Raw genomic sequence first — 12813 nt, forward strand, 5'->3', positions numbered from 1 at the left:
AAAAAATCCCACAAAACATGCATGTAATTAGGCTTTTCTCCACTATTTTGTTTTAGGTAACCTTTCCTGAATGTGTCAGATGGATAACAATAGAATTTGACACTCAGTGTGGCACTGCTCAATCAGAGGATGTTCTTCGTTTACTAATTCCTGTCAGAATTGCACAGAGTCTGGGATTTGGACCAAAACATGCTTCTGTTCATGAAAATCTTAATTCATGGATAGAACTCAAAAAATTCTCGGGATCTTCAGGATGGCCTACAATGGTATTAGTATTGCCAGGTAGTAAATATAATTTACAATAATTTTTATTAATGTTCATTCTCAGTGAGATTGTGGATGCCCCCTCTCTGGAAGCATTCAAGGCTGGGCTGGATGGGGCTTTGAACAACCTGGTCTAGAGGGAGGTGTCCCTGCCTATGGCGGTGGGGTTGGGAATAGATGATCTTAAAGGTCCCTTCCAATCCAAAACATTCTATGATTGTTAAAATAATTAACTATAAGTTTGACTTTTCAGCAAAATCATTCTAGAAAACAAAGTTGATGAAGTGTCTCCATCCAAGATGGCAAGAGATTGTTATGAGCCATCAATTATGTATCTGTGGACTATGTTTATATTAGGTTTATTTTTTGAAGTGTTCATCTGCATGTTATTTTTTTTCATTTTACATATTACTTATAGAGTCTGCATTTCACTTATGTTCATGTAACAGATATATTCCAAAAGAGAAGAAATATTAGAAGTTCCTTTTAATTTATTTTTTGTGTTATTTTACTTTCTGTAAGGAAATGAAGCTCTGTTTTCTCTGGAGACTGCATCAGACTATGTGAAAGATGAAAAAGCTTGTTTTTATGGTTTCAAATGTTATGCAATTGGATATGAATTTAGTCCAGGATCTGATGAGGTAAGAAAAGACTGGAAATGCTTTAAATGAACCTATTAATTCACTCTTATGTGGCCAGAAGGTTTTTTGTTAAAACTAACTGATCTGCACTTTTGACTAAATAGTACTGCAAAATATTTTTCAATTATTTGCATACAATTTTTAAATTTGCGTTGTTGTAATTCTTTAATTGGAATATGTTGACATGGCTTTTTTTGTGTGGGGGATTTTTAATAACTGTGATTTTCTTCAAATACATAGCATTATGATTTTGTACATTACATCAATAAGAAATTTTGTAAAATTCTGAAACTTCTTTGTCTAGGTGAGTCACTAAATACAATATGGACATCATAGGAGTTATCTACCTGAAGTAGCAGTGCTCACATCACACGCTTTCTGTACAACAGTTAAGACTGCAAATATATTCTGTAACAGAAAAGCAAATTCTACAGTTTTTAAGCTCCCTTGCATCTCAGGACTGAAGCTTCCAGAAAAGTTGTATGACAGCAATGTCTGTTCTTGCCATTTATTTTTAGAGCTTGGTCTTTGTTCACTTTACAGGTTCTGTGTAATCCATGAATATGTTAAAAGAGTTTATCTTTATAGAAAAGAGTGATGCTCCATTTATGAAATAAGAGCTTAACTTTAATTAGTGGAACTTGCATTAAGTAATTGAACGTACAATGTAAATTTCTGTTCGTTTGAAAGATTTGTGATTACAACTTTCTGAGACATTACCAGCAGTAGAAAAGTGTGTATTGTGGTGGCTGGTATGTTTTCCATAGTTTAAAAGAGCAGGGTATCCATAAGCTGCAGTTCGAGTCAGAGTGATACATTTTGTCTCATCAATTCTGACTTTCCAAAGAACAAGCTACAACCATTATATCATATATTAAAAGTCATTCCTTGTTAGGGAAGTCACTAGAAAAATTGAAAGATGCCAGTGAATGTCATTGTCAAGGAAACGGGTTTATTTAGAATTATTAAACTTTGTTTAAATCTAGGATTTCACAAAAATTGTCTTAGGTATGTGCATTGCTGGTTAGAAAGAAAGGCTTTTTTTCTGTTTATTTATTCTGTTTATTTTTATTCTGTTTATTTATTAAATCTACTAAAGCTACACCTGCATTCTGCATATATGTCAGTGGTTTTAGAAATACTATCAGGGAACTGTTGGGTAGGTTGACCCAAATTTCACATATTTACTTGCTTACTATTTGAAAACAATTTGAGACTTAAATATGCAGTCTATTAAGGGTTCAGTTTTAAACACATATAGGAGATTTTTCAGTCTGCTTGCAAGGCAGATCTGAATTATTGACTTCAAATGCTCCTTTGAAAAGTTTTTTGACCTGTTTTATATATTGACAGTTTCTGATAAGTCTACCTAGAAAATCCATCAGATGGAGATTGTCCATCTTCATTGTTTGGTTGGTTTGGTTTGTTTGTTTTTCTCCTTCATGGAAGGAATTTGTCACAGGTTTCTTGAAAATAATGGACTATCTACATCTTTAAGTCTGTAAGGGAAAATGTGAAAACATTTTTCTAATGCAACTAGAAAGAGGGAAACGGAAAATGGTATTAACTTTAAGACAGGAAACATGAGCATTTTTGGTATAACGTATGGAACAATTTGAGTACATTTGTACAATTTAGAAGGGGAATTGCTTTGTAATCTGAATATTTATCAGTAGATTTTTTTTATTTGGGATTCCCTTTCTGTTTAGCATCAGACAATTACAATTAATCATGTTCTTACCAGGCTACCAATAGTTCAGTAGCAATTGCCAATGCTCTTACCTAGTTGAAATGGTTCTAAAAACATTGGTACTGGGTCCCATGTTGTACTAAGATATCGAGCCCAATTGTAAGACAAGAAAAATATCAGAGAGAAATTCAGAAATGGAACATACAAATAATATTTATTAGGATAAAGTAGAATCAAGGAAACCCATCTCTTGTGATATTTTCTGAAACACTATTTTTTAAAAAAAATCTGTTTAAATTTTAAGGGTATTATTCAGCTGGAAAAAGAATTGGCCAATTTAGGAGGGTCATGCGCAGCAGCTTTGATGAAGAAAGATCTAGCACTTCCTATTGGTAAGTCTGGCTCTAAGAACTGACTTCATTGTTGTTTCAAGTTTTATGAATAAATGCTCTCTGTAAGTCCACATATTGCTTTTAGTTAAGGATGATCATATACAATTGATTCTAAAACTGAATTAATCAACCAAGATTTTTTTAAAAAAGATGTTGTTTTCTGCTTAAGCTGTTATGGAGAGAATGGTTAAATCTAAACCAACTCACCCCATTCACAGGTGTAGTGTATCAGTGTACGAGCTATGTCCTACAGTTCTCTTGTGGTACTTCACAAATGTGCAGGTATCATATTTGTATTTCCCTTTCACTATTTTTTTTCTCCCTGCACTTCACACCTTTCTGAAAGAGCAACATCTGCAGCATTAAATTGTAAAATTTGAAATTATTTGTTTAAAATTGAGAATGGCTATTGTATTTGCAGACCTTGCAGCCTACAGTATCACCGCTATATTTTTTGCAGTTATAAGAATATCACATACTTCTATGGCAGATGCAGCAAACAGAAATTTACGATAATCCAAATGCAGTTTAAAATACAAGGATAAATAAGGTTTTATGAAAATGAATGAATATGGATGGAAATTGAGTTAGAATGTTCTAATGATACAACCATATTATGTATAATAGTACTTAACCCAATTAACATTAATGTATAGAATAAACAGTTTCAAAATCTGTAATGAGATGTCTTTTGGCTCATTTTAATTTAGGAGTGCAAATAAGAGCTCAGATATTGTTAAGCAGCCTGGCAGAGAAAAATATTAATGAGCAGGAAGATATTATTTGGTGTGTAGTTAGAACCACAAAACCTAATTTGATTTATTTTTTTTTTCAACCTGATACTTTGCTTGTGTATTTGAATGTGCAAATTTCTTACTTTGTTTTAGATAAGCACCTCAACTGCACTGGTAAATCTGTATTTCTCTCTCAAAAGTACAGGCAATTCTATAGTTTATTAAAAAGAGTGCCCTCTTCTGTTTTCCTCCAAGCAGCTGCATTATCTTTACTTTTGTTGATTTCCCTAGTACACATAGGTACATTTATTGTGCTGTTCTCTTCTTCTATAAACCAAAGAGGCTGAACATGAAATGCTTCTAATATCACTTCCCAGTTTTTTTAATACTTCATTCTTATTTCAAAATAAAAATTTTTGTTTTTGCTTGTTTCTAATTGTGGTTGCTTAAAAGTATCAAATATAGATGTTGCGTAGATTGTTCTTCCTGAAAGCATAGAAATCAAAATTGAAATAGAACATGTAGCCACATCAGTTCTGCAGATTTAGCCGACTTATGAAGGGAATTGTGTGTATGCTGCAGCAGAGGAAGGACAGGTGCAGATGTAGGATGGTTTTCTGATTACTGAAGTAAATAATGTAACACTATAAATGATATATCTCAGCATTTACATAACACCAGCTCAAGGACTTCCATCAAGTCTGTTAGTATGGGCTGACAGTACTGCAAAACTAATGACAAATAAGTGTGTAGAGTTTGTCTACAAGACCACTGGACTTTACAAGTAAACAGAACTGATAAGTTATAGACAGGAGTGGTTTGTCTTTTTTCATGGAAATTACTGTGCAGATTTTTAAAGATGATTTTTAGTTTTCTGTAATTTTACTTGGAAAAGTTTGAAGTGGCTCAGAATACATTCTGCAGGAAAAGAGTTAAAATGTGATTTTCTAAAGCAACATTTAACTGCCTTGATATCTTGATAACTGCTTTTTTGTAAGTAATGCATCTTCTACATTTTGCTGTCAGTGATGTCTTGAAAAATAATGCATATATATTACTGCCATTGCTCATTTGCATAGCAGTATGATTTTAAGAAAAACATGTAATCATGTAAAAAACTGTATTGTAGTGCATACGAGAAGAAATAACTTTGTATTTTAATTTTCATATTTCATTTAAAAATTTCTACATTTTTACCTTTGTTTCATGTGCGAGTTTATAGAGTTTGAAGAAATTAATTGAAGGAAAAGATTCACTCCAGAAGGCACTTAACTTAAAATGCCTATACTTTGGCAGTTAGAATTCAACTGAGTCTAAGCTGGTAGCTCTAACCTATTTAGAGATAATGTAGACATTGTCGTGGTTCGTGTCATCCTAGGAAGAGTATCTGAAAAAAAAAAAAAGAAATTAATCACTGAAAAGAGGTGCCTGTTTCTCTTCTGTTTGTTATAAAAATGTCTTGTAATACCTATATATAAGCTCATTATCTCATGCTACACTGCATAAAAGTAGGTGAAGTAAATCCTGCTTCATTTCCCCGATAATACTTAGGCCTCTGAATCCAAATTAGTGCTATTAAAGCCTGACAAAATTAAAGATTGAGAACCTTCACGAATATCATGACAGAATTTTTAAAAAGAAGCAGAAAACACATGGTTGAAAATTCTCAAAAAATACATTTTCGAGAGATGCAAAGGGCATCGTGGGAGTAAGAACAAAGGAAAATAAAAATATGTCCAGAAAATGTATACCAAGTAACATAGACAAGATGACTGAAGTGACTTCTAATCAGAGTTAAAAGTGTTACTGGCATCCTTATAGACTCTTCCATCTTTAGTATTATTTACATGAGTGCATTATGTTGTAAAGACTTTACTGAGAGGGGATGTCCTTCACGAAAAGGTATCTTGTCTTTTTATTAATTATTGTTGTGGGTATTTTCTGAATACAGTTGGCCAGATACGTGTTTAAATATTAATCTATAACAATTAAAAAAATTCATCATTATGAGTATACCCAAATATTGAATCACCATGTTCACGAGGTAATATTTCCTCCTTGCAAGTTCTTCAAGACTTAAATTTAACAGATTTTCGTCTCTTTCCAAGAGAGATCTTGTCCATGATTGAGATCTAACCTAAGCAGCAATAAGGAATTGATCAATGTGTTACTGAATTATTAAACATTATTAGTTAATTGTTTGAAATTCTCTAGATGTGATCTATGAGAGCAGAGTTTCTATATATCTTCATTTCTTAAAAATTTAAAAATATCTTAGGTCTTGATTCATTTCTTTTCTATTTCCTTACTAATAGAATTGCCTGACATGTTTTTGAGAAAGACTAGAAATATGGTGACTTTACCTGTTTGACTTTTCTGTTAAGACTATGTTTGGCAATTCTGATCACTATGGAATCAGATTTTTGAGTGGCATATGTAAGAAAGAAATACCATGTGATAGAATATAATTTATTTTAATGCTCCAGGTGTATTCATAATTTACCAAATTGTGCAGTTTATCAGGTTTTTAAATACTTTTATTAGGGTAAGTTCTTACAGGGGAGCAGCTGATGCATAGTTTTGAGTACTGCTTCCTGGCAATCAGCTTGACCTCCTAAAATCTTTTTCTAGAAGCATCTAGTTGCATCCAAAGATTTGCCATACATACTGTCTTGGAGATGAGATTATAATTACCAATTTTTAGTTTTGATTTTTTTATGTGTAATGTATATTGCTTATTTGCTTGTACACTGAACTACACTGTATTGCATGTTTACTAAGCTTATAGAAGATAATAATCTTTAAACAGCTGTTTAAACGATATTATACATCTTCCTGCAAACTTAAATTTCATAGCATAAACTAGATAGAATTTAATTTCAGATTATTTAATATGTAGATAAATGTCAGTATTATTGTTATAAAAAATATGTATTTATATTTTTACAGCAGGTAATGAATTTGAAGAAGACCTTGAGATTCTTGAGGAGGCTGCTTTACAGGTATACTGTTCCTTTTTAGTCTTAGAGTAAATCTGCCTAGATAAAATGCATAAAATATCATATAGGAAATAAGACCACCTATATATTTCAAAAATAGATGTGTGTTAGGTTTTGTGGTTTAATAAATTTTAAATGTTACCAAAATAAACCTTTCACATGTCTTTTTAATGGCAGAAATAAAGTTACTTGAACGGTAATATTTATGAAGTCTCAAATAATATGACTTGTTATTCTGGAATGATGATGTGTTTTAGAGGTCGTGATAGCAGTTGCTGCTCATCAGTAGCTCCTTATTTTTGATCCTAGCTGGTGATGAACAGTAAAAAAGTTTTCATATTCTTTCTCTCCTAATCATTTTCAAGGCAACTATACTGAAATTTACTTGTTAGTGTACTTGCTGGAAAAACATTCCAGTGATACAGAATGACACTGTACTATAGGCCTTAGAATAGCAAACATAAAGTGTTGAGAAGGATGTTCTTGAAAGGAATATTTCTTAACAGCAATCTGTTCTTGGATTCACAGTATTTTAATTCAAAAAGTGAACTAGGAATATACATCCAAGTAAAGTATACATCCAAAGTGCATTTTCACTTGCTGTCCAATGCTCTGATATTTTATGCATCTTCTCACCTTCTTCCCCTTCTTGCAAAGAAGGGATTTCGTTTACTTTATCTAACCCAAAAGTATTTAAGATATGTCTTACCGTAAGCTATTATCTCTAGCCTTTTATTTTCTTTGGAAAATTCTAATTGGTCACATTTGCAAAAGGGTTTTCTTCATTCTTCTTCTGGCCATAACTCAACTGGTAAGGATACTTTTAGCATGAAAGTTCATATTGCCATGATCTTTCTTGCAGAAATTCTTCCTCAGCTCAAGCTCATTTAATCTCTTTTGACATAAGTTACTGACTTAATGTTTTCTAGATTGAGCAGACAATACTTTTGACACCATTTATTAGTGTTGTCTAGATTGAGTGGGTAAAACCAGTGCTAGGAACTGACTTCTTCATTTATTTATTTATTTATTTTTAAAACTTTCATCAAAGTAGTTTATCCATTTAGCTTCTCCTTGAATGGTTTTTAATCCCTCAAATGTCTGTGCCAATAGTGTTAAGTTATGGAAAAGCCTCTACTTGTAAGATACTAAAAGACACTCTTTTATCTCTCTACCCTTTCACTCCCACCTCAATTCCTGCAAAAAAAAAAAAAAAAAAAAAAGGTGTGCAAATCTCATTCTGGAATTCTTGGAAAAGGGTTGGCACTGTCTCACTCACCAACAATACTGGAAGCTCTTGAAGGAAGTCTTCCACTGCAAGTACAAAGCAATGAGCAGTCTTTTCTGGAGGATTTCATTGCTTGTGTACCAGGATCAAGTGGTGGACGACTTGCCAGGTAACAGTTTGTGCTGCTGTAATGAATAAACCCAAGTTGTAATGACTTCTGCAGCAAATTAGAAATTTTCTATTTGTGTGTTAAATTTTAAACAAATATGCAGTGTTCTTTGTGTGTATACCAACAACTATGTAGCTTTAATTATTATGCCAAATATTCAATAAAGGTATTTGTAATGTTTTTATTCATACATAGGGTAAAATACATACATTTCATAGCTGGTTGTCATATTTATACAGAACAAGAATTTATTTTTTGAGAGGCTACAAGAGATTTTAATATGTTTGTCTTTGCTGTAGATGGCTTCAGCCAGATTCGTATGCCGATCCTCAAAAGACATCACTGATTTTGAATAAGGATGATATTCGTTGTGGTTGGCCAACTGTTATTACAGTACAAACAAAAGACCAGTATGGGGATGTTGTTCATGTTCCTAATATGAAGGTAATTATTGAAATTTTGGTTGTTCTTAAACTTCATCATAACTTTGTTTAATATTTATTGGAGATACTCCACAAAATACTCTTACACACAGCAGAAACTGGTACTCTTAAATTCAGTGAAATCAGACTTTTTTTTAACATTCAAATCCACAAAATTATCAAATTCTGTATTACATGAATACCATGTCATGTAACGTAAATCTTGGTTGTTATAAGGTATATATGTATAATAGTGGAAATACCCAGTTGTAGACCAAGTTGGTATTGTATAGAGTGACAAGAATCCACATTTTATTTACAAGCCAGTAGAGAGTATTATAAAATGAATAAATGTGATGGAAAAATGCATCATAAGCACATTGAACTGTTTTTTAGTCACACTAACATAGAACAGAACTTCCCCCTCTCAAATATTTTGTAGTTCCTTTAGTTTTTGAAAATAATAATAATAAAAAATCTGACATTCTTGCTTCATCCTCTTTAGTTAATCACAGTTGGTTTTTTTCTGTTACTGAATTAGTAGATGTTTTCACAATGGCCACAGAAACGATAAAATAAACTCTACCAGTCTTTGGATTAGAACCGATAGGATATGCATAGAAGTTGGCAATTATATTTGAGATAATGAAGCATGTAAAGAAAACAAATTGAACACAAGATTTTATTCACCTAATTTCAATAAATTAGCTTACTACTATGTTTTAAAACCCACTACGTTTTGACAGTACTTTTGAAGTCGTGATTTTGTCAAACCTAGAAGTAAATTAGCTTAAGAAAGGTAAAGTCCCTTTTATAAGAACTCTCAAATTTAGCCTTTGTGTACGATACATTATTTTTCAGTGAAGTGTAAACTCATTAACAAATACTGACTTACAAGTATCAGCTTAGTAAGAAGCACAAACATGATTCACGTGTGTAGTTACTAACTTTAATTTTTGACAGAGGTATTAGAAAAATTCTAGTGATTCTTCTGTAAATCAAGAAAATGATTTATGAAAATATGCACATCAAAATAGTTACTGTATTTGTTACTTGATTGCTATTTTTGTACACAAATGTAATATAAAATAGCAGAAATTTTAACCATTCCTTTGGACTCATTCAGTGTTCAATAAACTGATGTAACTTCCAGTAAATTAGGTCAAATTTTGATAAGTAGCATAAGAAATCTGCAGCAATTAAATACACTTTATTGCAGATCTAGGGTGAATAATGCATGAAATTTACTCTCCAGATAGTCTCTTTCTCCCTAGAAAACTGAACTCAGCTGACTCTTTTTTACCTGCACTAGTAGAAGTCTGTGGTCTGACCTGTGGTAAAGAAAGTCAGGAAAAATATGAGTTGAAGGGCACAGTTAAATGTCCTGCACTGATATAGGACAGCAGCAGAGCTAGCCAAGATCCGATTTAACTTTCACTGATCCAGATCTAGCAGGCCATGATGATTCTCTCTGAAACCTGTGCAAGTATGGCATTTGTAGCATTTTATGTCGTGGGAAAACTTAGCTAATATATCAGAATATACTCTACTACTTAGGAAGTACTGTGCAACTCTCATAAGTAATACTAGACTTTACCAATTATGTACGCAGTTACTAGGTGCTTCTCTCCTGTATGTTTACATACTCAGATTTTCCATTTAGATGTTGTTCTTGGCTTTGCAAAAGTGTAGCTGCATACTTTTTTGACATAGCAGGATTTGTAGTCAGTGCTTTAAGAACTCTGTCACTGGGCTTTTATCAGATCTGTAAGATTGTGTGGGTACTTTTTTTCCCCTCTAATTCATCTCCTAAATTCCATATCTGATTGCAGGTAGAAGTCAAAGCTATTCCTGTTTCTCAGAAAAAAACATCTTTGCAACAAGAGCAAGTTAAAAAGGTTCAACGGATACCAGGGAGTCCTGCTGCTGCTGCTTCCCCTAGCACTGATATGACTTTTGGAGGTCTTCCTTCACCAAAGCTTGATTCTTCATATGAGCCAATGATAGTAAAAGAAGCTCGATATATTGCTATTACAATGATGAAGGTAAATTACTGTTAATTTAATGAGATAGCTGGAAAATCCAGTATTCAAAGTGGGTAAAAGTATTCAAAGAGTTAACTCAGCAACCATTGCATCTGACAAAACTCTTGATGAGTTCTGTCAGCTTTCATGTTGTTTTTTCAGTACAGTCATTGCACAGGGAATCATGAAAGAAGAACAAGGTGTTTTTTTTTTTTTTTTTCTACTGGGAAGCAAACAGAGCTACCAGTTCAATACAAAGGGAATTTCTTCATTTTGAGTAGAAAGGAGGAGAGTCCAGAATTCCATTGGTAAATCCACTGGACTACTTTGCAGTTTTTGACCTGCAACATAATTGCTTTCTTACTTTCACATGAAGTGGTAAGTATAGAGACATACTCTGACTCCTCTTGACAAGCAACTAACATTGTGCTCACTGCCTACTGGGATAAGCTGCAGAAAGCATTGAGAAAGTCCTTAGTCATGAACAGATAGAGCAAAAAGCTCCAGAATCTCAGGGATTTCTTCATATTGGTGGGCAGAGCCCAGATTATGTCAGATGAGGCAACGGTTTGCACCGTTTGAACTGTCTCCAATTTCATCTGCTGGGAAAACAGTGAAATCTAACCTTTATAACTTGTAGCTTTTATATGGCATGCTTTCTGAATGGCATACAAATGTTTCACAACTGTTCTAAGGAATGTTATCTAAATTTCACTTGATTGAATTAATTATCTGGTAATGTTCTCTGAAATTCTTACCCTGCAGACTCAGAACATACTCTGTATTTTGCTTTTCAGTGGTTACTCAAAAATCTCCTATATTTATTTATTCATTCATCCATTTATTTATTTAGATTAGTGGTCTGCTGGCTTTCTAGTCTTAGAATAGATCATAGAAATCATAGAAGCCTTAGAGTTGGAAAGGACATCTGGGGACCATCTAGTCCAACTTCCCTGCAGTGAATAGGGACACCACATCTAGATTAGGCTGCCCAGGGCCTTATTCAGCCTCTCCTTGATAAAGTCTCCAGAGTCGGGGCAATAATCTCATTACTAGATAACCTGTTCCAGTGCCTCACCACCCTCACAACATATTGTCACACTCATGAGAGGTTTTGGAGAAGTCAAAGTCACTCTTCTTATTGTTGCACAGAGGAAGGATATGGGATAATGAACACTGTTTGTAAAAAGGAAAATATTGGTTACATATTAGGAAGGAGAAAAAAAATACGCAATGAGAGTTCTCAAACATTGAAACACTCTTCTTGGACGGGTGGTGAAATCTCTGCCTCTTGAGGTACTCAAAACTCAACTGTTTATGCACTTGAACAAGATGAACTAATCCGAAAGTTAGAATTACTGTGAGGATTGCTCAGTTTTGTGCAGAAGGTGAACTCAATTTGCATACAGAGGTCTCTTCAAATATAAATTATTATATAAATATATGATATTCCCTCTGTGTATATCATGTGAAAGCAATATTGCGATATTATGACATCACAGACTTAGACTGCCTTAAATAGTTGTAGTGCTGTATCCCTTAGATATTGTAAGGGTTCAACAACAAACATGAGATCAAACTTAATAGAAATTTAGAGGTAAATTAAAAATAATTTAATAGCTTTTCATTCACTTAGAGTAGAAGAGCTTCAAAGACATAACTGTAAACAAAGCTTTTGCTAGCAATGTGTATTTTTGTTAACAAAAATGTAAATATAATTGTTTCATTTGTATATACGTTATATACATGTTTGTTTCTCTCGCCATGATATGCAATTTATTTCCGCTTCTCTGTTCAGTGCTTCTGGCAAGTGTAAATTTAGATTTTTTTGTTTGCTGAGAAAATACTCTGCTTTCTTTTATTCAGCATAATATAATTGGTTACTGTTGATTTCACATTCATCTAATTTCATTTGTTTGTAGGCATATGAAAATTATTCTTTTGAAGAACTGCGCTTTGCTTCACCAACACCAAAGAGGTAAGCATTAAAGAATTACTTTATACTAGAGACTAAAATTAAGAGGTCCTGTCTCTTTTCTTTACACATAGGCTTGCAAGTCTTTACTGCTGAGTTGAATTTATCATACTTTCATAAATTTAGAGACTTTTAAAAATCTTATCTAGTATTTTTATCTACTCTCTGAATATGGTCTTATATTTTCTGTTAAAAAAAAAATGCTGTAGAGGGTTATGGCTTCAAAATAAATAATATTAGCTTATTACATTGAACAGGTAGGTAGGTCATCTGAA

General features: G+C 32.9%; 1 protein-coding gene across 14 annotated transcripts in view; it reads left to right on the forward strand.

Moving 5' to 3' along the window:
• The window catches only part of MYCBP2 (MYC binding protein 2), a 202017-nt gene that overhangs the window by 116089 nt on the left and 73115 nt on the right, over positions 1 to 12813 (forward strand). For all 14 annotated transcript variants that reach the window (XM_090130532.1, XM_090130523.1, XM_090130483.1 and 11 more), the window contains 8 exons: positions 57 to 282; positions 787 to 905; positions 2900 to 2987; positions 6671 to 6723; positions 7945 to 8117; positions 8417 to 8561; positions 10372 to 10584; positions 12486 to 12541. In XM_090130532.1, coding sequence (XP_089986658.1) covers positions 57 to 282; positions 787 to 905; positions 2900 to 2987; positions 6671 to 6723; positions 7945 to 8117; positions 8417 to 8561; positions 10372 to 10584; positions 12486 to 12541 — 1073 coding nt within the window. The remainder of the gene's footprint in view (positions 1 to 56; positions 283 to 786; positions 906 to 2899; positions 2988 to 6670; positions 6724 to 7944; positions 8118 to 8416; positions 8562 to 10371; positions 10585 to 12485; positions 12542 to 12813) is intronic.

The sequence above is a fragment of the Phasianus colchicus genome, chromosome 1 (genome assembly GCF_987193195.1).
Source record: "Phasianus colchicus chromosome 1, bPhaCol1.hap1.1, whole genome shotgun sequence".
NCBI classification, from domain to species: domain Eukaryota; kingdom Metazoa; phylum Chordata; class Aves; order Galliformes; family Phasianidae; genus Phasianus; species Phasianus colchicus.